The following is a 24616-nucleotide window of genomic DNA, read 5'->3' as shown; positions in this document are numbered from 1 at the left end:
ACAGAAAATCCTCATTTATTTTCCGAAAGAAAACTTGCACGTGTCTACTTTAATGGAAAGATCATTTGTGCTCTGTATCCCGAAAACACATGCTCTTGGGAGTCCCTATGCTTTTTGTGTGCTGAATGAGTCTGAGACAATTAAAATATATTTTATGAAATTCTTGAGATCAGGCACACAGAAAAGACTTTCCAGCAGTAGTTTTACAGTCTTGTCCAATTCTTTATTAGCTATAGCCCTCAATGACTACCATCGCCCCCACTGGGCATTAAAATCTGTGGATCTATTACAGTCTGAAATAATGAATCCAGGACATGACAGAGTTCAACTTTGTGCTGTAGTATCAAAACCTCACTGGGGATGGAGCTTTCATATTGCATTAAAATAATAGCTGGGATAGTAGTTGAAAAAATCATTAATTCAACAAACTTATTAATATTTTTGTCATTGGACCTAATTACCTTGATTTAGCACATTAAAAACAGTGAATAATATCTCTGTAATATTTCTTTCTCTTTTTCTTAAAATCACATTAAATCAGTCAGAGATTGAAAAGTTTACTGCAGTATACCTTGTTTTGCTTCCTATGGATTACCATCTGCACAGGATCTTACTTAAATCCATCTAAAAACTCAGAGATTAACTCATGTCATGTTTTTTTCTCCTTCCCCTCTGTCTCCTTTTTCTCATTTCTCCAAGGCATAATCAAGACTGCTCTACCAGACATGAGCAGAGAAAACAGGGAACAGTATCAAGTGGTCATCCAGGCCAAAGACATGGGAGGCCAGATGGGAGGACTATCAGGAACCACCACCGTGAACATCACACTGACTGATGTCAATGACAACCCACCTCGATTCCCCCAGAGTATGGAGCATCTAAGAGCTCTGCTGCTCTCTAAAAAAACCTCTCTACAATCAGCTGTTTCACTGTTGCCATCTGGGATCTTTCTTTTTCCTCTCTCTCTCTTTCTTTTATTTTTTTTTCTTTTTTCTTCTTCTCTCTCTCTCTCTATTTATTCAATTTACTTTTGTACAAATACTGGCCCACTCTTGCGTCTATTTATGCTGCAGCATTGGTAAGGCAAATAGGAATCTTTGCCTACATTTTCTTAATGTTGAAGTATTTCTTGCAAAGAAAAATTTTCTTCTTTATACTCTGTTCACAGGAACATTAATTCTAACAATAGCTTAGGCTAACTGTAGGGTTTTGAAAGCCATTAGAGAAAATTAATCACAAAATCTAGGGTTCAGTTTTTGGAGACACTTGTAGTCCCACATATTTAGGCAAATATGTCACCACATTTTCTAATGTACCACCTTGCACAGGCAGAGTTGTTCAGGTGTCATGCTCTGCTGGAAATCTAAACAGTTTGGTTCAGGTATTTGTAATCTACATTGAGTTCTTGTTGATGACTGCCTTTGATAATCTAGCCTGTATTTGACACAATTAAGATTTTTAAAAATATCTCTAGAATAAATTTGGCAAACAAAAGAAAGCAGCATGATACAGAAAGCTTCACAATATACTACATATCCTTTCATCCTGGGCCACTGGTTTAAATCCAATTCCATGTTGTTATAATCAGTGTCTGATAACTGCTTGACAGGCTACAGATATAAGAAATTTACAGCCTCAGTTCAGAGACTGTCGAAAAATGTCCACGTTGTAAAATTTGAATTGCTTGTTGGCACTGAATAGAGATCTGACTGGCTCTCTTTACAGATTCACCAAAGACTGAACAAACACGGGTGATTTAAAAACACTCTTCTTGAGTTGCAGGAACTTGAAAAGCACTTCAGTGCCATGACAATGAGTACACTCAAAATAGTATCAAAGGTCAACCTAGAACAGATTTTTTCTAAATATTAGAAAACTCTGACAGATGGGTTAGAGAGGATTCTTGAAGCTGCATATAAATTTTTTTTACCTCTATTCAACATAACATATTCATCTTTTGAAGAAGAGAGGGGAAGGAAAGTATGGGCGTCATAAAGAATTTGAATTAATATTCAGTTTACTTGCAGAAAATCACCTTCACATGGGAAATTCACACCACGATTTTTAACTTAACTTTCTGCTTACTTCAGGAGAGGATACTCCTGCATAGCATGATACAGCCCACAATATTTTGGCAAATAGGAATTCTTGAACCTAAACTAGAATGCAGTGTAGCATATTGTAAGCTTTGCTGCTGAATTAAATAAAATAAAATTAAATTAAAAAATAAAATGATGTACAGAGCTACAAAATAAGTTCTCAATCTCTTTAGCTTTTGTTCCTTATGATACTCTTCTTCCAAGATTAGCTGAAGCTTGAAGTCTATGGGAGTTCTGATAATTTCAAAGCCTTGGTTCTGGTACATAATTATAGAGAAATTCACACAATTTGATGCTTCCTAGAATATTCAGTGTATTTTCTACATAGAATATCACTGAAACACATAAGTTGGCAATGGATGTCTTGCTGTAGTATCTATTCAGTGGTGTAATTTTCATTTTGCTGATTACCTTTCCCACTCATTTTCTTTCTTCTCAGAAGGGTGTTTTCAACATTTCCAGGGAAATCAAATATATAGAAACATCTAGAGGTTTTGATATCATCTCAGATAGTTATGAACAAGGTCATACCTTCAAATGATTTTCTAGTTCTGGAAATTTGCTCCTTCCAAAACCAATTATTTTCCTTTTTTTTTTTTTTTTCTTACATGAGGCACCAATAAGTAAAAATGTGGCCAAAAGCAGAGGGTGAATGGCAAGTGGAGGCAACAGGAGATAATGACAAAGCACTGAAGAACTAAAGACTGATTTCTTAGAGTAGATAGAATAATGAAAAATGGCAGAGTGCACTGTGAAATACATGTTGTTTAGACTGCAGTAAGAAGGAACTGTTTTGTTCAGTTTCCTGAAAGGATGCACAGATCCTGCACATTTCAAAATCATGGACCTAAGCTGAATTTAAATGGCACCATAATGAAAATCTTACATATTTGGAATTCAGTTGTACTCTATACTAAACTAGCCATCTCACATGCCAAAAATTTGTAACACTCACACAGCACCACAAAAATAAGGAATGCTTTCAGAAGCAAAAACACTCAAGGGAATTATTTATTCTGGAAGAAGGCATAAGTAACATGATTAAATCTGTTCTTACAGTATTTCTGGCTCACCAGCCAAACCTCGAATTTGAGTCAGCCTTCAAACTTATGGTTAGCTGCCAGGAATGTTAACTTTCATCCATTTTTCTGCTTGTTTTAAGGGAATAGCATGCATTTTAGTTTGGATGGATCGCAGCCAGAGTCTACTGTTGATCATTCACTTACAGCCTCAAATTTGTAACAACAATTATAATTTAGCATCAAGCTTTAGCTTCCATTTTGTTACACATCTATATAAATATAGGATAGTTCCAGTGACACTCTTTTGTACTTAGTCTGTACATTTGAAGATAGAGACTCATTCAACACTCAGATGACTACTGTAGTCTTTGTGCTTAAAATAAACCTTCAGAACCATTTTAAAGCACATGTTAATATAGGAAATAGGCTAACTGCAAGAAATATACTTGCCTGTACTGTTTTATAGGTCAATACAACTTATACAGGTTCTTACTACAACCTTCAAATACGATTTGTGTATTTTGACCACAGCTAATTTTGTTAGATCAAGACTTTTATGTTATTTTTCTAAAGCTACTACTTTTTATTTATTTACACGAGAAAATAGCTCAATTCAGTCCCTCCCCTTCTCCTCCTCCAACCCCCCCCCCCCCCCCCCCAACATTATGTTCTGGAATGTTGCATGTAAAATGCTGAAAATATCCGAATTTTTGTTGTTGTTGTTGTTTTTCATATACTTGCTAACAAATTACTGAAAATAGTGATCTAGAAACATCTGTGTCTTACCAGTGGTGAAAGGTCTTCATTGTCTATTTCTAACTGGTCAAGCAAATCATCTGATTAATATTTTTTCTTTATAATTAGACTTTATTACAAATATTGTCAGAAAATACATATAAATTCACTTATCATACACACAGACGAAATTAAAATATCTAAGTAATCAGAATTCTTTCTAGCAAAACCTGATTATAAAAACATTAAATGAAGTCAACCATAGAAAGTACACAAAAACTATCTGCAGAGTAAATTAAAGAAAATCTGAAAGTATCTGTATTTCAATTAACTATAACAATTAACATGAACATGTATCCAAATGCTCTTTTCCATGACTCTTTAGTATGTATTACCAATAATGGCTGAATTAATTACTTTTAGATAGTACACCTAAAATGAATATATTTAAAAACAAACAAACAAAAAAAACAAACAAAAAAACTATTCTATTTTAGTCTCCTGTCACAATCCATGATGTTTTTTACAACTCTTATACCCTGAGGGGGCAAAAAAAAATCTTTTACTGTTTGTAAATATAATATCTGGGAACATTTCTAGAGGACTGAGAGAAAAAATATATATATATAACTTTAGATAACCAATGTTCAAATTGCTGCCATAGTTACTGAGCTTCTCTGTTCTTTATAGTTGGGAAAAAAATGTTGAAAGCATTAAAATACAGTACTAAATAGCTTTGAAGAATCACTTGAATCTGACAGTTTGTCAATCAACTCCAAACCCTGTTTTAAAGTTGAGTATGATGACTAATAGCATTTTTCTTCGAGTACTTCAAACTTCAAGTCGCTTTAAAAAAAATCCTGGTGAAATTTAAATGTTTATTATTCAGTAGAACAAAGTTTCTCAAAATAATAAATGTTTGATTCCATTCTTTCAGGCACCTACCAGTTCAGCTCTCCTGAGTCTGCACCACCTGGGACTCCTCTTGGCAGAATTAAAGCCAATGACCCCGATCTGGGTGAAAACGCAGAGATTGAGTATAGCATCTCCAATGGGGATGGATCAGACATGTTTGATATCATCACTGACAAGGACACTCAGGAAGGGATTATAACTGTCAAAAAGGTTTGTTTTTTCTCCCTTTCTGTTATATATACTTAGCTCTCCAGGTGTTATGGTTATTTTTCTTTTTCCAGGGGAAGGAAGGGTAGATCCCACAAGCGGTCAAGTCTGCCAAAGAGTTGTTGCATTAGTTTTGTTCTTCTCTTCCTTCAGCAGATATCTGTTATTTTCAAGTCTCAAGGGAAATTTACTGGCATGTCACTTCACATAAAGCAATATTTCAGTGGTGGCTGTCTGTTCAATATATATATTCTCACACACAGTACTTTTGAATTAGGGCTGTGAGAACCTGGAGGGGTTCAGTTCACTGTGGGGTTTGTCAGCTGAGTGTTGCAGTAATGCTCACAAGGGTTGGAGGCTCACCTGAAATTTGATGAATTTACACCTTCAAACTGTTACTCTGTAATCTGTCTGACAGTCAGGTACATCCAGTACCTTAAATCTGTCTTGGTTTAAGTCCAACCTTGGTGAAACTTAAGTTGTTACATATTATGTCAATGAGGTCTAAAGAGCAAAGAAATGAGGAAAAATACATTCTGACATTTATTAGTTGCTTTTATGGTTCAGACAGTTAAACTATGAACACTATTTTCAGTTCTGTTGTTACTGAATTTATCAGTAACAATAAATTGATATATGTATATATAATAAAGATCTATATGCATATGTGTATTTCTGTGTGTACATGTGTGTGTATTTGTGCATATATCAATGTATATATATCTATACATATACGCATTCATATATGGTTCTGCATAATATAAAGGTCACATAGATTGGAAATCAGACATCACAGTTTTTCTTTTCACTCTGGAATATGGAAAAGCATCTGGGTTGCTTCTGATGCAGAATACGCAAAGATGGATGGTAATGGGGGGTGGGAGGAGAGAGGAAAGTGGAAATAGAACAGAGAGCCTTTAAGTGCTGGCATAACTGTTTTTGTTCCTGCCATAAGTACGAGAAAAATAAGGGCATTAGCAACTCCTACTCGTGGAAGCAATCCATCCTCTCTGTTTCTTTCTCTCTTTCTGTTTTCTCTATATATAGATTCCTTCCTGGTTTTCTAGGAAGCTGAAGAATTGGTAGGCAGAGGAATCATAGTTGTATTGCTGTCCTATAAAACTCATAGTTTTGCTTATACATGGTACCAAACGTGAAGTACTCCATCTTCTCCAAGATGCACTCCATCTTCTCCAAGATGCATTACATTTTAGAGATTTATCTCTGAAAAATTCTTACACTTCTAATTTAGCATAATAAAGATAACACATTTCTTGTAAAGTGACACAATTTTCTTTATTATTATTATTATTTGCTCCCCAGCAGCTGGATTTTGAAAACAAGATGTTATACACCTTAAGAGTGGAAGCAACCAACACCCATCTGGATCCTCGTTTTCTTCAGCTGGGGCCATTCAAAGATACAGCTCTAGTCAAAATTTCTGTGGAAGACATAGATGAACCTCCAGTATTCAACAGACCCTCATATTTAATAGAAGTAGATGAAGATGCAAAGGAAGGAAGCATTATTGGGCAGGTTGTAGCCCAAGATCCAGATGTAACAAAGAATACAATAAAGTAAGCCATTAAACATTATAAAATGCTTTAAACGTGGGTTAAATCTTACACAAACTGTGATGAGACTGCAATATAGTAGGGAGGCATTTGTGTAATTAGTCTTATAGGGGCCACTGAAAAATATCAGGTAAATATCTATGGGAGCTTGTGATGTCAAACAGTTAACAGTGCAGGGTATGCTTCTACAGCTTATAGGCACCATGTTAAAAGAAAGGTCAGTCACCATGTTCCAGCACTTTGTCAGAGTCCAAAATTTTCTTACCAGGTTCTGTTAGTTATTCCACACCAATAATGGAGAGTGTAATATTTAATATCAAATTTACATATCTGAAGACATTTGATGCTACACAGGATTTCTGATTTATCAGACTTCCATAAAACATACTGAAAACACAAGACTGTTGGTCTTGGTAATGTGCTTACTGTCACAATGCTGAGCTTCCCCTGTTGCTGGAAAGGAATATATGGACTGAGGCCACCTTGAAACCAATGCTTTTTTCAAAATTATTTTCCTAGTTCCTTCCTATTTTTGGGCTGAGATGTATATTCCTCCCACCACCACCACCCATCACCACCCCCAATGGTCTGGCTAACCTGGGGAGACATTTGCACTCTTAACGAACTCAGTGTGAGACATTTATAACTCCAGCTGATCCACTCAGTTCTTGATAGAGTCAGTTGATCCACTCAGTTGACATAGCTGACATCTAAAACAGATGCAACTCTCAAGTCCCCTTTGCGTTGAGATAAAGTCAGCTTCTTTGCAATGACTATGCTCAGTCACTCTCTGTATCATTTCCTGAGCTTCATAGGCACGTTGCTTTTGCACACCTCCACTGACTCTGCTTCATTTGTAGGGCTTTATTTGTCTCTCACATACTTTCACCAAACTGGATTCACAGTATTATGCTTTTATATGATGTTTCCAATGGCAAACTTATGTAAGATGCTCAGAATGGTGTATTTCTACCCTTCCTGTACTCTACTAGCCCTGTAGACATAACACTCTCTGCCATGTTTCATAGCTTACTACTTAGTGTACATGTTATATTAAATAAGAAATAATGTTGAGAAAGTTGTAACAATTAGAGGTAAGTGTTCAGTGCTGTGAAATTGTTGTAACTGTTAACCATCTGATATTATCTGCAGTTACAAACGTAAGACTGAAATTTGTTTGTTCAACATGCAAGCGTTAAGTAAACATGATTTCTGCATTTCTGAACAAGCTTGGTATTACCTGCAGCAATAGAGTTTGGGATAAGAGGTGTGAGAGGAGAAAAAAGAAAAGGAAATATTTATAAATTATTTAAGTATAAAATCTTATTTTAACCTGATTGTGGTTGACCATTATTAGTCTAATTTAAAAACACCTATAGACAACTTTTTCATTGATAGGAAAGAATTGAGCAAAAGAAAGTGTTACAAAATATGATTTTAAAGAAATTCTATTTTAACAAGAAAATCCAAAGATTTTTCTGGTCATTCTGATCGTCCCTGTGCCATATTAAAAGTATCTCATTATAAAGTGATAAGTATATCTGAAATGTGTGTCCTTTGATAGCCGAGTTCTCCAAGAATTAATTTGCAGAATTTGCAAAATTCATATCTATGAATGTTCATTTTCAATTGTTATTTCAACATTCACATTCTAAGCTCAAATATAATTTTGAATACCAACCTAACAATCTGCCAATGTAATTAGTTTGCCCTTCTTCCTGCCCACTAGGCTTAAAAAACAGTTTCTCTGTAACATACTGCACTCCTCAGCTACAGGAAAGCTTACGTTTACTTGTTAAGAAAATATTGTTGATTAACCACAGTTCGACTTAGAAAATGTTTATAGGTGGCTGTAAGCTAAACTGGAGACTGTAGCAGTAGATAGAGGTGCTTAGTTGTATTGTATCTTGACAGATATTCTGTGGATCGACACACTGACCTCGATAGAATATTCAACATCTATTCAGGAAATGGATCCTTATTCATCTCAAAGCCACTTGACCGTGAAGAAACTCCCTGGCACAACATCACTGTCATAGCAACTGAAATCAGTAAGTTGGAGATCATTTATCTAAGTAGAACATTAGAACTGAGATAAGACTGGAATTTTACAGTATCTTTGATTTAGATTTGCCCTTCGTCAAATATTTTCAATAGACAGAGTATCCTTAAATGCACTTTTAAAAGTACAGCTTACTCCTTTAGAATTATCTTTGCTCATTTGTGAAAAGATAATTTGGAATTCTCAGACTCAGCCATGAACAGTAGATATTAGAAAAGTTACCTTGTTCCCTGAGAATTCCCAACAAATAATTTGGCGCAGGAGCAATGTGCCAAAGACTTTACCTCAGTCATTAGAGCAAGAAAAATCCTTGGAAAAAAAAAAATGTCCATGGTGGACAAAAAACATGTTTTCAGAATGACCACTGTAACCAGGGGAAGAAAGTATGTTTTATCTCAACTTCCTTATCAGAGGAGATGGTTTGATTTGAAGATGACTAGAGGAAAATTCTTTCTGCTCTGGGTCTGAAGCAAACCCTGGCCCGATGTTTTTCACTGGGATTCTTTACTGTTCTCTTGGGCCCTGTCAGATCTGGATGTCTCATCTGCCGCCTTCTTCCAGTCAACTAAAAACGTGCGTCAGGGAAGAAACACCAAGTTTAGGAGACAATTTATCTCTTACTCTCCTTCTTCAGTCTCCCTACAGGAGTCTCCTTAGGAGCCTATGTGCTTAACAGTCTGGGGGTAGGGTAATATAGAGAGATAAATCATACTCCTATTATCAGAAAGACTGTTAACCTTTTGCTCGTACAGTGCTCTTTCATTGTTTGGTCAAATATGGTCTCCATTTTCAATACATGCAATGCATGAGTCATCTACAGCTATAGACTGACCTCAGAGATAAAGTTTGCAAATACAAACTGATATTAACATCTACATAGATGCAAATTTTGTCTTTACATTTTAAGAAGGGATGACACCACCACTTTTTTTTTTTTTTTAACTGCTTTACTGGTTCAAATAAGTAAATGTTCTTGACAGCTCTGCCTCAGGAAAAAGCTCTTTAAATGAATCATTTACTCTACTATGTATGGAATACGAGTCAAACATCAGTAATAACTTTGTGGTCTGTTTTTAATGCAAATCAATTTAAGTAGAGTTTGTATTATCTCAAATTAATGCACTATACTAAAACAAAGTGTTTCAAATATAGACAGGGCTTTTAAACATACAAAATATACACTATTAAAAGTTAAAGGTAATTGTTTTAATATTATCAAGATAAATGAGTATTTCTAATGTCTATTTGAAAAATATGATAATTTCATGTCTTTTCATAAAATGTGTGTTGTGGAAAACTTTGCATTGTACTATAAATCATTTTCTTGTTTCAGATAATCCTAAACAAAGTAGCCAGATACCTGTCTTCATCCGGATTTTAGACATAAATGATCATGCACCAGAATTTGCCAAATACTATGAAACATTCGTTTGTGAAAATGCAAAATCAGGACAGGTAAACACATATTTATGTTAACCGAGAATTTTAACCAAACTATCCTGGAATACCATCACGAAGACTTCAGAGTTTCTTTATTTCAATAATTGCAAAACAACTCAACATCTTTATTCCCTGATTCCAGAGAAAATACTAATTGATTCAGAAAAGGTTTTAGAAGATAAAAGGTGCAGAATTTTACCCTAAAACAATATAATAATAAATATAATATAACATAAAATAAATTTATTTAGGGTGTGTTTTCATCTCTAATATTAAAGAATACTTTTCAGACCCACTTATGCATAATGCGACAAAAAAACTTTATACTTGTCTGATAATTCCATTTCCTTCTGGAATTTTTTTCAAAGCCTTAGTTGATGTAGCCACACCTTCAGGTACAAAAACGCAGGAAAAATATTTTATTATGTTCCAGTAAAGGACGTGTGGAAGAAAAAGATCATCACAAAAATAAAGGATAATTCGTCTGTTTCCATTGTAAGTTAAATTCAATTTGGAATTGAACTGAATTTTGGCAAAAATCATGTATATCATTTTCTAAACTATCTCAGCAATCCTGTAATGATCTAAAAGGATGATAAGATTTAAGAAAAAAAAAAGAAATAATAACTGGGAACAGAGAAAGGAGACTGACTAGCAGAACTCACAGGAAACACAGGAATCTCTTATTATTGCTGCCAATAAAACCAACATATATTTATGTTAATGCCTGTCATCTTTTCAGTTTTAAATGTGAAGGAGGACATATTTTTGGCTGATTTTTAATTCTGAAAGTACTTACCAAGGAACTGGATTTAAGAGCTGATTGTATACCTCAAAATTGTCTTTCTAGCATGGGCCTAAGTTTAACTCTTCTTCATTTTTGAGAGGAGGAAAACATTTGATAGCATTACTCTCCCTAGCACACACCTGAGTCTGTTCTTGATATATCAGAGAGGCCAGGACAGAACTTTAATCTCAGCCTAAGTCTATCCTTGTGTTTTTAGAGCACAGTGACAACTCAAAGGCTTTATAGGGCCCAGGGATATATATATATATATCAGAAAACATGCTGATGGTTTACTTTGGTCTCTATTCAGTGTTGCATTTAACATAGCCATAGTGGCTGCATGAAAGTAGCATAAATGGTACCTAGCATTGGTCTGGAATCTCAGGTCTTGCAGAACTCTAGGAGGGGCAAGGATATGCAGTTTACCTGTTGCAATGCAAATTATGTTTTACTACAGGTTTAACAGATGGGGAAGAAAAAAAAATTAAAAAAAAATGAGAGAAAGAGAGAGAGAGGGGACAGTGTGAATTACTGGAATTTGCATTCAATCTACTAGTTTTTCATTCATTGCACCTAATACTGTAAGTTAGGTAAGTGGGCTATAAAGACAGAGGATAGTTTGAGTGTAATAGAATCATTAATCAATAGGCTTTGAAGTAACTGACCATTATTTAATTCTTTTTCAAGAAATTCCTACTATTTTTGATGCAAATGACGTATATAGAAAAATATCCATATCAAAGGCAGTGATGAATTAAATTAAAACAGTGGAGGAATTATAATATCAGAAAAACGAACGAGGCGCATCTTTCAAAAACAACTGAGGCTTATGATCAGAGCACAGTGTCTTAACCAATGACATAAATTGTCATATAAGAATACAGTTCAAGCCTCAGATAATTCAAGCCATTGGTTTTGAACAGCTGGCACATGACCTAAATTCTCTGTGCAACAAAATCTCTTTGCACAAGATGAAATTGAGACAAAGAAATCTTAAAATCTCTGTATAATGGTTAATAGAAAAGTGAGTCTTGTTCTTTAATTGCATAATACAAATAAATCTTCCAGAGCATAAAAATTAATATTTCAATGAAATTAATCATTAATTAATATTTTCATTCAACAAACACAGATTTAGTCATATATTTGAACCCAGTTCAATCCAGGCATATCTCTTGTCAGTTTTCTTATCCCAGCCGGCATACTTGATGAAATACCCTATTATGTATAAAGCTTCATTTACCTTTCTGGTGAATTCCGTGCCTTTCTAAAGATGTAAATGACAAAGAACCATTAGGTAAGCATGTTATTGTTTAGTTTTCCCTTCCATCTAGTGTATTAATACAATTCCAGGAGTTATTTTCCTTAACTGGGAAAATCTGCATATACTAGAAAGACATGAAGTGTAGCCACAGAGGAATGAGAAATCTAGAATGAGAGAGCCAGGAGTTGGACTCTATGATCCTTATGGGTCCCTTCCAACTTGGGATATTCTATGATTCTATCTAGATCTTTCTTCTATTTCTCAACAATTAGATTCCTCAAGACAGGCATCTGAGTCCATATTTGGACATTTAGATGTAGTTGACTGTGTTTCAGAAAAAAAAATGTAAATGAAACTACTTTTATTTTGGTGCCTAAAATAACAATGAATACAGAGATGCAAACTTGAACGTTTTAGCTATGGATGCTAAGTTCGAGGTAGCCTAAATTGCTCATGTTTAACAGCCCCCTCTATAATACAATAAAAATATTGAAGCTGGTTGTATTCATTTAGTACTACTCCACTTTATTTAAAAGATCATCTAAAACATCTGTCTTATTAGAAGCATATTGCTTCTTGACACATCACAGCAGTATTTCATCTGGTGCCAGTAACAGAAGAGACAGATTGAGAAGATAAATATATTTAGTTAATTTTTAAAAGATTTTTTTTTTAAATCTAGTCCAACTATTAATTACAGTGGTCTTTAAATCACATTTGCATCACAAAGCAGTCAGAATGATCAAATATTGCTCGCTACTGTCTATTGGCATTACTCATTCTCTACATCAGCAGATATTAGAGGCTCCATTTGTTGTGTTTTCAGATAGCCTGAGGAGGGTCAGAGGAAAGAAAATCCTACAGAGTCTTTCCTCCTTCCCTGACACTGTTTTGTCTCCAAACAACAAATAAGGAGAAACTTTGTCACTACAGATGCATAAACAATTGCATTCATTAGTCTGGAACAGGTTTACCACTGAGTCCCAACGGCTGATGCACAGGTTGAAGAAGAGTATGATGCAGCTTTACCCTTGAAAAATTTAGAAATCCCTAATCCTCTGATGGTGTGCTAGAGCCCCAGGGACTGCTGTGAGGAAGGCTCTGGTACAAGTTCTCTCATGCCCTTGTCACAGAAATTAATTGTGTCTTTTTAGCTGGATTAGAGGATGAATCCTCTCCATGGAAACCAGGAAAATTTACTTGAAAAGGAGACTGATTCAGCTGAACATTTTAGTAACAACCATTCAACATCCACCAATAATAATATTTAAGAAAACAACCTGGGTTGCTATTTTGCATTGATGTTATATTCTTTCCTACCATACAGGGGCTCTCAAGCATCAGAACACAGAGTTTGTTTTCTCTTTCAGAAAGGTGGCAGATTTTTCATTTCATTACCCTTTATGCCATCCTCCCTTTTTCAGATAGGGCAGACAGAGATCACATTTTTAACGTGGATGCTGCTGCTAATTAGCGGTCACTAGTTTGTACATTCTACCTGACTTCTCCAGGTAAGCACTTATTGGCTTGGTCTAGTGAGACCCAGAAGTCTGTCTTGCTTTAAAATAAGAATTGGAGTTCAAGGGAGAATTTTCTGATTTCTGATAAGAATTCAGTCCCGCTTTAAAACTGTTGACACATTTGTGGCCCAGAGCCAAGGCCTGAAAACCAAAATCTTTTGCATTACCAAACACGAAGGTTTGTCAAGTGGCAGGTATTTTAAAAAATTTCTGAAGACATAAAGGATCAGGATCAAAAGTCTATTCAAGCTTACCCACATATTCCTGAGGCTTCTCTCTGTAGCCAACACCACATGGATGCACAGCCTAGAACCCTGCCTGAACACGAGATTGCTCAGGCACAACAATGAAAATATGGACATCCATTTACAACTGCACTGATTTTGAAACACTTCCTTTGGGGATACTTGAACAGTACTATTATTACTTCACTCCTAGAGAAAAGTAGCTGTTTCCAAATCTTCTGCAAGATCTTTATCCCACCCACTTATCACTGTGTTGTGCTAGTAATATTAAAATCAAAATTAGTTTGGTTGGCCTTACTAGATTGCACAGGCAGGAAAAGGGGCAAGAGAAAGAAAGGACAAGAGAAACACAGAGTTGTTCAACCCTCATTTCCCCACAGTGTCTGTGAACTGTTACTTTCTGATTACTATCAAAATCAGTGTCTCTTACCATACGCTTTTTTCACAGTTTATTGCAGATAATGTGGTCAGATCAAACATTGAGAAATATTTGTTGCACAAAAGAATTTTAATACATTTCAAGAAATGACAAAGGCAGTGCTCCAAGATCCAGGATTTGTTCTGTTCTCTCCTAAGCCACTTCACAAAAAAATAAATAAATAAATAAATAAATAAATAAAAAGCCACAAACAAAAACAAACAGCAAAATGTCTCAAACATTCTTGCATCAAGTGTCTCGAAATATTTTCAAGTCTTATTTTAGAAGCAGCAGAAAGTAGAAAAATGGCATTTGAAATGGCATTTGAAAATTTTCTCTGTGTTGTTCAATATGTAGTTTTAACTAAGAATGTAATGTAATGTGCAAATGCCCAAACATTCAAGGCCAGTTCCTCTGCAGGTCTGTAATCCCATACAAAAAATAGAAAAAAAATCTGCAGCCATTACTGTGAAGTCTCTCTCTCACTGTCAGTCTCCGGTGGTCTTGCTTCTCTGACACTGGAGGTACAAATTCCATGCTATATGAAAATTGGATTGTTTTAAACTTCAGAAAAGCACTTTCTAAGAAGGAGAGCATATTTAAAATCCTCTGAAAGGGACATTATTTTTCATTGTTTTATTTAAACTAAATTTTTAAAAAAGGAATTTTGGAAAAAAAAAAAAGTTTAAAAATACAACAGCTGTCACCAATATGTTGCTGTTTTGAAAAGAAGTAGCAGATTGTATTGTAGACATTCAAATTGTTTCAAATATTCTTATACACGTAGAAAATTTTAACCTGAAAGTATATTCCTGTCCACCTCACCTTGTTTAACATTCTTCTATGAACCTTTTAATAATATCTGAAGACTGTTGATGCATTGTTAAAAGGTGCACCCTGGAGCCAAGATGTGACTGCGTTTCATATGGATGACATGCCAAGCCAGCAAACACTGAGAACCTCACCTAAAAGGTGACTAGCTGGTGCTTTATACCATTAAAAATGCACTGCTAGCTTAACATTTGCTTTAATGGTTCCTGTATTCATTTTAGAGACAGTCCCAAGGCTGAGTCCACGACCCAAAACTCCTACTTGTGCAGCTCTCTGTGTACAAAAATGCAGCATCAGGAACAGCTCTGAAGTGCACAAGGACCCTTACTATATCAGAATGCCCCCACCTAGGTTTTACCCACATTCTGTCTTTAAAAAGCACGAAGAAAACTAGACAGCAGGCTATTTCTGTGGATGTAGCAGCTATATGTAGGTGTTATAAGGCAGTCTATTCATTTCTGAACTTTTTTTTTTCCAGAGATTAATATGAATAGAGATAAAATAGCCTGAACATAAACCGCAATAACAGTTTTGACTGTTGTGTAAGTCATGGCCTTAGAAACACAGTATTCTGGAGGAAAAAAATAAAAAATAAATAAATGCAGTAGTGTAACCAAACAATTGCCACATTTGAAAAAAAACAATTTTAATGGGAGATAGACCCATATCCTCTAAAAATATCTGGCCTCAACATGAAAGAAATTTCAAAAAATTTCTTCCAGTGGGAATACCTCACAACTCATTATATGTTGCCAAGCTACCAAAACCACTTTGTTCTGAGTATAAAAGAGAACACTTTAAGTCAATAACTAAGTTTAAAATTTCAGTACGCTCAAAGACAAGTGACCACTAACAACTTAAATTTACCCACAAGGATTCACTGAAGAGTATAAGACTGTTTGTTTAAGTGCATAAAAGTGCACATGCACACACAGCCCTCTAAATAATGGCAGCAATGCTATAGTTTCCAAATTGCAATCATTCTCATGGGAAACTATGGAAGAAAAAAGAAAATGGGAATACTTTTTTTCTCCTCTAAGCCTGATGTGCCTGACTCATATTTGAATTAAAGTGATTTTCTTGAAATAACACTTCCCTCATAAATCTTACGATGTCAGAGATCTTTCTCTGAGCTCTTGGAGAAGAGTGGTCATAGCTTAATGTCCATAAATGCTTCAAAATGGAGGAAGAATACATTTCCAATATGAAATTACAAAATGCACATAAAACAGTACTTTTTTTTCCCCAAAAACTGTTTTAATGCAAAATAGTAGTAGTCACACCTCTTTCATTTCTGCAGTGATTATCATTAACATCAGTCTCTTTTATTTACAGTTGTATAGCTGAAAAAAAAAAAAAAGCAAAAACTTAATTAGATAACATTTCTAATATCCTTTCACCTATTCATCATTTGGAAAAAAATCAAAAATTCACCTGCAATCATCCTTTCACATTGTTCTTTTATTCTCCTGTCTTTCCTGGTGGAAGAACAACTGGTTCTCAATTTATGCAGCCAGTAGTTTGAGCAGGTAATAAGTTTTTTGTTTGTTTGTTTTGGTTTTTTTTTGTTTGTTTGTTTTTGTTTGTTTGTTTTTTTGTTTGTTTGTTTTTTGTTTGTTTTTTTTTCTTCCTCCTTCAGCCTTACTCTCAACAATAAGTTTTCAACGTAATTAGGTTCCTCTATGCCTGGCACAATTGTCCTCCTCCATGTCATTTTCACATGAAGGGAATCAAATCCAGATCCTACAAACATCCCACTGATTACATCTCAAAAAGCCCCAAAATACTCAACTGCAATTTCTGTTTGCTGTAATATCAGGATATTTTCTCCTTGAGTTTTTCAGCAAGTAATTGCACAAATATAGTCACATATTCTAATTTTCACTCTACTCTCTGGCACTTTTGCTTTTCTTCTGTCTTTCAAACTTGCAAAAATGTGAGAGAGAAAAATTCTCATTTCAATTTGGTATTTTACTTCTATCAGAAGGATGTTTTGTTGTACTGTTACATTTACACTAAAGCAAAGCAAAACTAAAATTAAGCACCATCTTGGTCTTACACTATATGGTCACCCTCAGAAGCAGATTGTGGCAAAGAGAAGAGAAATGGGACATTGAAAAGTTAACAGAATCAGAGAATTGCCATAAACAGGGATTTGGCTAATCATGAGAAACAGTGAAAATTAAAAACAAACCCAAAAAACTAATGTGAAGTGTAATGGTCATCAAATGTTTTAAAAGTGAAGAGACCTGAATATGTAATAATTATTTTAATCATGCTTAGAGAAACTGCATAATTCTGCCTTCAGCATAGTCTCTTCTTATACAAGGCTGATGTTTGCAAATTCCCTTTCCAGTTCTTTTCTGATGATAGGATATTCAGGAATATACCACAAAAATAAAAATAAAATAATACCCTCCCCACAAAAACAAAAACAAAATTTAAACGAACAAACCAAACCAAACCAAAAAAAAAAAAAAATCACCTCCAAAATCAAACAAAACAAAACAAAACAAAACAAAACACAAACCAGCTGTTGTGGTTGTTTTAGAACAATCTAGGAAAAGGATGAGCCAAACAGGCCTTCTCAACTATTGTTGATTTTAAATAACAGCTTAACATTATTACATGTAAAAAAAATACCCCAAGGTTATCTAGAAAAATAGGTTTAATAATCATTGTATGGTACAGCATTAACAGCAGCAGATTTCTGGTTTCTGAATGTCACATTAGTATTTTTAGTAGCCCTATAGTTATTTGTCTAATAGTGTTCCATCCTGAGAGATGTTAAATATTCCCCAAAATTTCATTGTATCCTTAAGTCCCACTCAAGCTGATGTTCAGAGCTGTACATGAGAAAAAGCCATTCCTTACTTGATTGCCACAAGACTTAAAAATTGTATCGGTGTTACTTGTCAATTACTGTATTTCTTGAAGAGCTCATGCTGTATTCTTCCTAGAAATATCAGATAAACAAGCCATGAAGTAAGTCTTTGATAACAAGTGGCTTTGATGTCTGTGGGATATTAGACACCCTACGCACTGGAAACACTTGAAAACCTCAAGGCAGGCATTGGCTCCCTCATAGTTTTAAAAGAAACAAGTCTGACTGCTAAGCTCTTTCTGTCTCTAAATTTAGGTCCTAAATTTAGGTAGAAACTCAGCCATGCTGAGTTGCAACATACTCAGATGAAGCTTATTCTCATTCTCACACCACCAAGCTTTGTCATCTTCTGATTACATCTTCTGAAATGAAACATAACCTCGAAAGCCAAGGTGGAGTATGGGTCACTCACAAATGCCGTACCCGCTGGGGAGTACCAGGGGAACAGCAGTCACTCTTATGGCTCACTTGATTACTACTGCTCATACAGCCCCACATGGTTCTAAATGCTGCAAGTCATTTCATAACCAGTCACTTTCCCAGGTAGCTTTTCCTTCTCCAGTTCTGCAGCTGTGTTCCTTAGCCTCCAGCAGCAGCTAGGTAGAAAAAAAAAAAGTCAAATTGCTAGTGTATATACACATATAAATGCATATGCACATACATATACATAATTTTATGCAACAGGAGAACCTATGCAATCTGAAATCACTGCTGAGGCCCTATTTTTCAGTCCTTTTTACTCTGACCCTGTGCTTGGGCTATTTCCACTCCCTCCCAGCAGGGCTTGAGTGCTCTTGTTTACAGCTGTAAAGCTCTACAGACAGAGGTTTCAATTTAGGAGGGCGTAAAACATCTCACTTTATTACCTCAGGAGAGCTGAGCATCCTGCCAGTGCAGTACTCCATTTTATTGCCAGGAGCAGATAAGGTGGACTGGGAATTAGACCCACTTAACAACTGGTTTACACACTACTCTGTGTCATAGCTATATGAGGCCACAGGAGGTTTATGGCTTATTCAGAAGGGCAATTGTTTCTGTACCACTGCAAGGTACTGAGTACAAATCAAAGCAGACGGCTGTCTTGCAGTGAAGACTGGCCTTTTTTTCATTTTCTGTTATGTGTTTAAACAACAAAACAACAATTTGTTTACTGGATAATCTCCTGTGTTTATGTGGGGAACGTTTGGCTTAGGACATCACTTTTTGTCTTCTTATAGAGATTTGTCAGATTTTCACTGGACATGTAAAGCAGAGAGTTTATGTAAAACAAGCAAGATCTCTAAAACAAACAAACAACAACAACAAAGCATACCATGAAATGCTGTTTTCTTTATAGCTGATACAGACTGTGAGTGCAGTTGACAAAGATGAGCCTCCTCGAGGACACAAATTTTTTTTCGAGTTGGTGCCAGAATTTGCTGTTGATCCAAACTTCTCCATTGCAGACAACAAAGGTAACTGTTGACCAGTGCCAGTCCCCCACCCCAAGACCACATAAAGATTCATCCTGTAATATTTATTCTGCATTTCCATTCTAGATAACACAGCAGGAATTATGACTAGAAGAAATGGATATAGCCGTAGTAAGACAAGTACCTATCTCCTGCCGGTCATAATATTTGACAATGACTACCCAATCCAGAGCAGCACTGGCACGCTGACCATACGTGTATGTGCCTGTGACAGTCGAGGAAACATGCAGTCCTGTAATGCAGAGGCCCTGCTCCTCCCTGCTGGCCTCAGCACAGGGGCACTGGTTGCCATTTTCCTCTGCATCATCATCCTGCTGGGTATGTAACTGTCATGAGTTGTTTGACTGATGAGGCAAAGGGGTTGTTGATTCTAGACCTCTGGCATTCTTCACCCCTTATTCACATGACCCTGTAGAGCAATATTTCATACCTAATACAATACTTTTTTTCTTTTGTAAGAACTGTGTTCTAAGATGGGTGAGGAGGTGGGAGACTGGGAAAGAGATTACTGTGGGCTGTTGTCATTTCTATTCATAAGAATGTGCAAAAAAAAGGGGGGGGGGGGCTATCAGTGTTATTTAGGTGAAATGGTGAAATAAACTTGAAAATTTAGGTTTAATTTTAGATACTAATATTTTACATTATAAATACATCTTCATTTAAACCCCGGACTTTTAAAATCGTATTCCTGAAACAGAATGATATTTTTCTCCATGATTTAAAAAAAAAAATCAGTTATACCAACTATTTAATCATGAATGATTTGTAGTTTTTATACTCAGGAAATATTTAGCTCAAAAGTATAGAAGAGGACCATTCAATTTTTGCAAGCGGTAAGGAGTACAGATGATTAAATAAAGTTTAAGCACAGAAGTTAGGTGGGTGGTTGCAGAGCTGAAACATTAAAGAAATGAGGGGATATGTGAAGGAACTAGAATAAATGCTAGCTCATAACCTGGTTTTAAAAGCATAAAAACTGCAACTCGTATGTTTTGCTTACCAGAGAAGTGCCTCCTTAAAAGGGCTATCTTCTCCACTTTCCAGTCAAACTCTGTGACAGACCTCCTTCTCTTCCCACCCATCTTGGCCAACACAGCTTGCTAAAGGGAAAGTGACACCTGTACATCTGTCAGTTTATATAACTCTAAGGAACACATATTTTCTATCAGCTAGATTACTAGCAAGATCAACTGGATTCAGGCTACCTCCAGCAAATATTCAGAGGGCCACAGGGGCTGTGGCTATATGGAAGAGAGAGTACCTGAGCTCTGACAAGCTGATTGTCCGTACTGCTCAGGTTTGAGCACCACTGCTGTCCTGGTTTCAGCCTAAGCCAGCTTTGGTTCCCCAGGACATTGCCCAAGCATAGTGCGAATGAACAGGACAACTTGCAGGCCACCACTCCCAGGAGGCAGTATGATTCAAGCTCTGCCAGATCTGGCTGTCCACTTTGCACAGTTCTTGTCAGTGGGCTCTGAATCTTCAAAGCCTCTTCCCATGCCAAAACACAGAGTATGAAATATGTACCATGAAACACACTCTTGCTCTCTCACTATGAAAATATCATTCTGATGGGCTGCAGTGCTTTAGTAAAGTAACGTTCAACTAAAAACAAACAAACAAAAAAAATCATAATTTTTCCTTAGGACCATAAGAATACCACGTGAGAATCAGAACAGCCTCATGGAGCAGTGCTGTGCAAAACAAGTGTGAATACTCTGTGTCTCATGGCCCCAGGGTCAAAGACCCTGCTCTACTTAGATATATAGCTGAAGCCAGAGTAACATAAATGAAATGTGGCTAAACAAAATTTTGAGTTTAAAATTTGTGTGGCTTTTGGTGTTTTATTTAATTGCTGTTCAGCAAGACATATTCTAGGAGAGTATACTAGTGTCACCATGTCCAGAACAGGAGAGAGACATTAAGTACCCAGCTGTGAAAGACATTTCTTCATAATAACATTTTAGTGATCTGCCCTCACAGCTGCCCTTCTCTTTTATATGAATTTAGTAAATTGGACTAATAAATAGTCCACTAATAAAGTGGACTATTACTTGTCTAGCACTAAAAAACTTGAAAAGAATGGCTCTTGTACACATAAAGAATCACAAACAGAACAGCCTTTACCTTCACAGCATTGTACCATGACATGTGGAAGATCTTTGTTCCCCTCTCTACCCTCAATATGTCCATTCTTTTTATTCACCAGCACTCAAATAATTTAGAGTAAAAAACTTTGCTCCTAAGGCTCAACACAAGTGCTCAACACTGCTCTAATGCCTTTAAGTGTGGCTTGGCATCCAGTGTTATGCCTCATTGACAGATGATCTTGTTGGCCTCTCCTATTTACTCCAGATACTAGGTCAAGGGTCAAATTTTTAAATGCATTTAAGCATTGAATTCCTACTGAAATCAATAGCATTTAAGCAGCAGAATGTATTTGTAAAGCTTAACTTTAGTTTTTCATCTCCCTCTGTAACGGTTCAGCTTAGTGTCAATCCTTACCTCTCCAAAAGGAAGAGTTATTCAACTATCATTTCTTAAATTAGGGGGGCTCATGCTTTTAAGAAGAAACAGTTAGTAACAGAGACTGGATTTCAATTCCTGCAGTCACTGAAGCCAAAAACAGTTTTTTCAATAATATTGATAGCTGAAGGTTTTCGGGTTCTTATTTTCAGAAGAACCTGTAGATCCCATTTTCAGTAGTGAATTAGACACTTAGGAATACCTAAATCACCAGCTTTCAAGAGGGTGAATTACTTTTGCTTAGAAGACTCAGCTACTTTTGATAAAATTACCCTTAGTGACTGCCAGGAAGACAATACTTCACAAAAGTAAAATTGAAGTCAATTACTTGTAGGATGACATATTTTAAGACATTCTCTGCTTCTCAATTTCAGCCTAATAATAACATTTATATCTTTATCAAACATAGAATATTTTAATCATTGCTTCCGTAAGTTTAAAAAAGCAAATATTTTTGGCTGCTATAAAACATTAATATTTTCCCTTATTAACTTCAACTTAGAGATAGATAGCTTTTGTACCTATTTACTAAAAATACCACTCTTGAAGCATTCCAAGCAAGAACAACAGACAATGCAAAATATAGCTCACTTATTTCATTTCTAACTCTGCATTTCTTCATTCACCCTTTGTTTCTTTTCAGTGTTAGTTGTCTTGTTTGCAGCCCTCAAGAGACAGAAGAAGAAAGAACCTTTGATCATCTCAAAGGATGATGTTCGGGACAACATTGTGACCTACAATGATGAAGGGGGTGGGGAAGAAGACACCCAAGCTTTTGACATTGGCACACTCAGAAATCCAGAAGCAAGGGAGGAAAGTAAGATAAGAAGAGATGTCATACCAGAAACTATATTTCAGATAAGACGCACTACACCTCTTTGGGAAAATATTGATGTGCAAGATTTTATTCATCGAAGGCTAAAGGAAAATGATTCAGATCCAGCTGCCCCTCCTTATGATTCACTAGCAACCTATGCTTATGAAGGAAATGATTCCATAGCAAATTCACTCAGCAGCCTGGAATCACTTACCACAGATGGCAACCAAGACTATGATTACCTCAGTGACTGGGGACCTCGGTTTAAAAAACTAGCAGACATGTATGGTGGAGAGGACAGTGACTGAGACTGAGAAAGTAATCTGTGACCTGATAGGTGTTAGTGGAATTCATGTCTATGTTACTAGATAAAGTGGCCTATTCTCTCTTATTTGGGATTTTTTTTTTTTTTTTTCAAAAAATAGGTGTTGTCTTAGTAAGGGTTTGCTTAAATAATAAGTCAACATAAATGAATATGAGTGATTTAGATTTTTTTTTTAAATCTATAATTCACCCTGTCTGCCTAGAAACCTCTGAGGAAAGGTTTTCATTTACAATGAAAACACAATAAAAGGCTTTTTGTGCCTTTAATAATGAGATAGATGGATTTTTTATTATTATTATTATTATTTTAAGTGCTTTGCTTTACCTTTCTATCTGGGACATTTTACACCCACACTGTAATATAATCTCAAAATTATACTTCAAAAAAGATTAATATTACTGCCATATTTATTGAGTTAAAGAATGTCTGTGTGTTGACTCATCATGATATTTTTATATATGTATATTTATATTTTTGTATTTTTATTAAATAAATTAGTATTTATAAAAATACTATTTACTCTTTTACTTTGTTAACCAGAAGTTGTCCAATCTTTCTGAACACTAGGAAATTTTTGTGCGATACTTGATTTTTAGATGAATCTTCTTATAATGGATTAGTGCTTGAAATGTACCATGCAAGAACAATATGGAGAGAGTGCTCTGTAATGGGAATGCAGTGTAGAAAAAAAAAAAAAGAGAGAAATGATTTTGAAAATGTGATTATAAATAAATGCCATCTGACTTGCAATGTGTATTACTATATGGCATAAGAATATAGTTTTGTTGTTAAACTGCTCCACAACTACCTTGTTTGAATGGGTGATCCGTGACTGGATTTAGCTGATATAGACTTGAGGATTTAAGGAACCATGAAGGTTTATTCTGGTAGACATGAAAACCATTTTAAAAGAAACTTTTTAAAAATGTTGAATAATTAACCAAACATCAATATGCAGAGGAAGTCTATTGTATTCCAAAATTATTTGGGGGTTTTGAGGCAATTAGGCAAATCAGACTTCTGTCATTAATAGCTTCTTTCTAAATCAAAGCAAGCCACGTAATAAAAACAAAATCTATCTAATATTTTATTAAATTTGATAGTGTTCTCTTCCTTCAATGAAGTATCTACATTTGCACATATTTTAAAATGTTAATTACAATGATCTAGTAGGCATTTATGTTTCAAATCTATTTCCTGTCTCAGCTTTCACGTTATGAACATTTTTCTTTCCAACACAGGATAGGAGGAACTTACCTGGATCACCTGTGATCAAACTGAGAGTTTTGAAGTTTATGTTTTAAAAAAATATGAAATATAATCAAAGAAATTAACAATACAGGATGCATAATGTACATAGCACTGCCATCCATTTTTAGGGGAACCTATATGCATATAGAAGTACAAAATAATCATTTTTAAGGTTTTCCCCAAATTACTTAGTTATTTTTCAGATTTTTTTATTCAGAAAAG

The 24616-nt window shown here is 35.4% G+C and overlaps 1 protein-coding gene across 2 annotated transcripts in view; it reads left to right on the top strand.

Annotated features, from left to right (window-relative positions):
- Window positions 1-23126, top strand: part of CDH9 (cadherin 9) — a 71446-nt gene extending 48320 nt beyond the window's left edge. For both annotated transcript variants that reach the window (XM_035561666.2, XM_035561667.1), the window contains 8 exons: window positions 700-867; window positions 4794-4981; window positions 6302-6555; window positions 8467-8603; window positions 9948-10069; window positions 19340-19457; window positions 19542-19793; window positions 22645-23126. In XM_035561666.2, the coding sequence (XP_035417559.2) occupies window positions 700-867; window positions 4794-4981; window positions 6302-6555; window positions 8467-8603; window positions 9948-10069; window positions 19340-19457; window positions 19542-19793; window positions 22645-23126 (1721 nt within the window). The remainder of the gene's footprint in view (window positions 1-699; window positions 868-4793; window positions 4982-6301; window positions 6556-8466; window positions 8604-9947; window positions 10070-19339; window positions 19458-19541; window positions 19794-22644) is intronic.
- The last annotated feature ends 1490 nt before the right edge of the window (window positions 23127-24616 follow it).

The sequence above is a fragment of the Cygnus atratus genome, chromosome 2, assembly GCF_013377495.2.
Source record: "Cygnus atratus isolate AKBS03 ecotype Queensland, Australia chromosome 2, CAtr_DNAZoo_HiC_assembly, whole genome shotgun sequence".
In the NCBI taxonomy this organism is placed as follows: domain Eukaryota; kingdom Metazoa; phylum Chordata; class Aves; order Anseriformes; family Anatidae; genus Cygnus; species Cygnus atratus.
The sequence above is the reverse complement of the archived record's forward strand: the minus strand, read 5'-3'. Positions and strand labels throughout refer to the sequence as shown.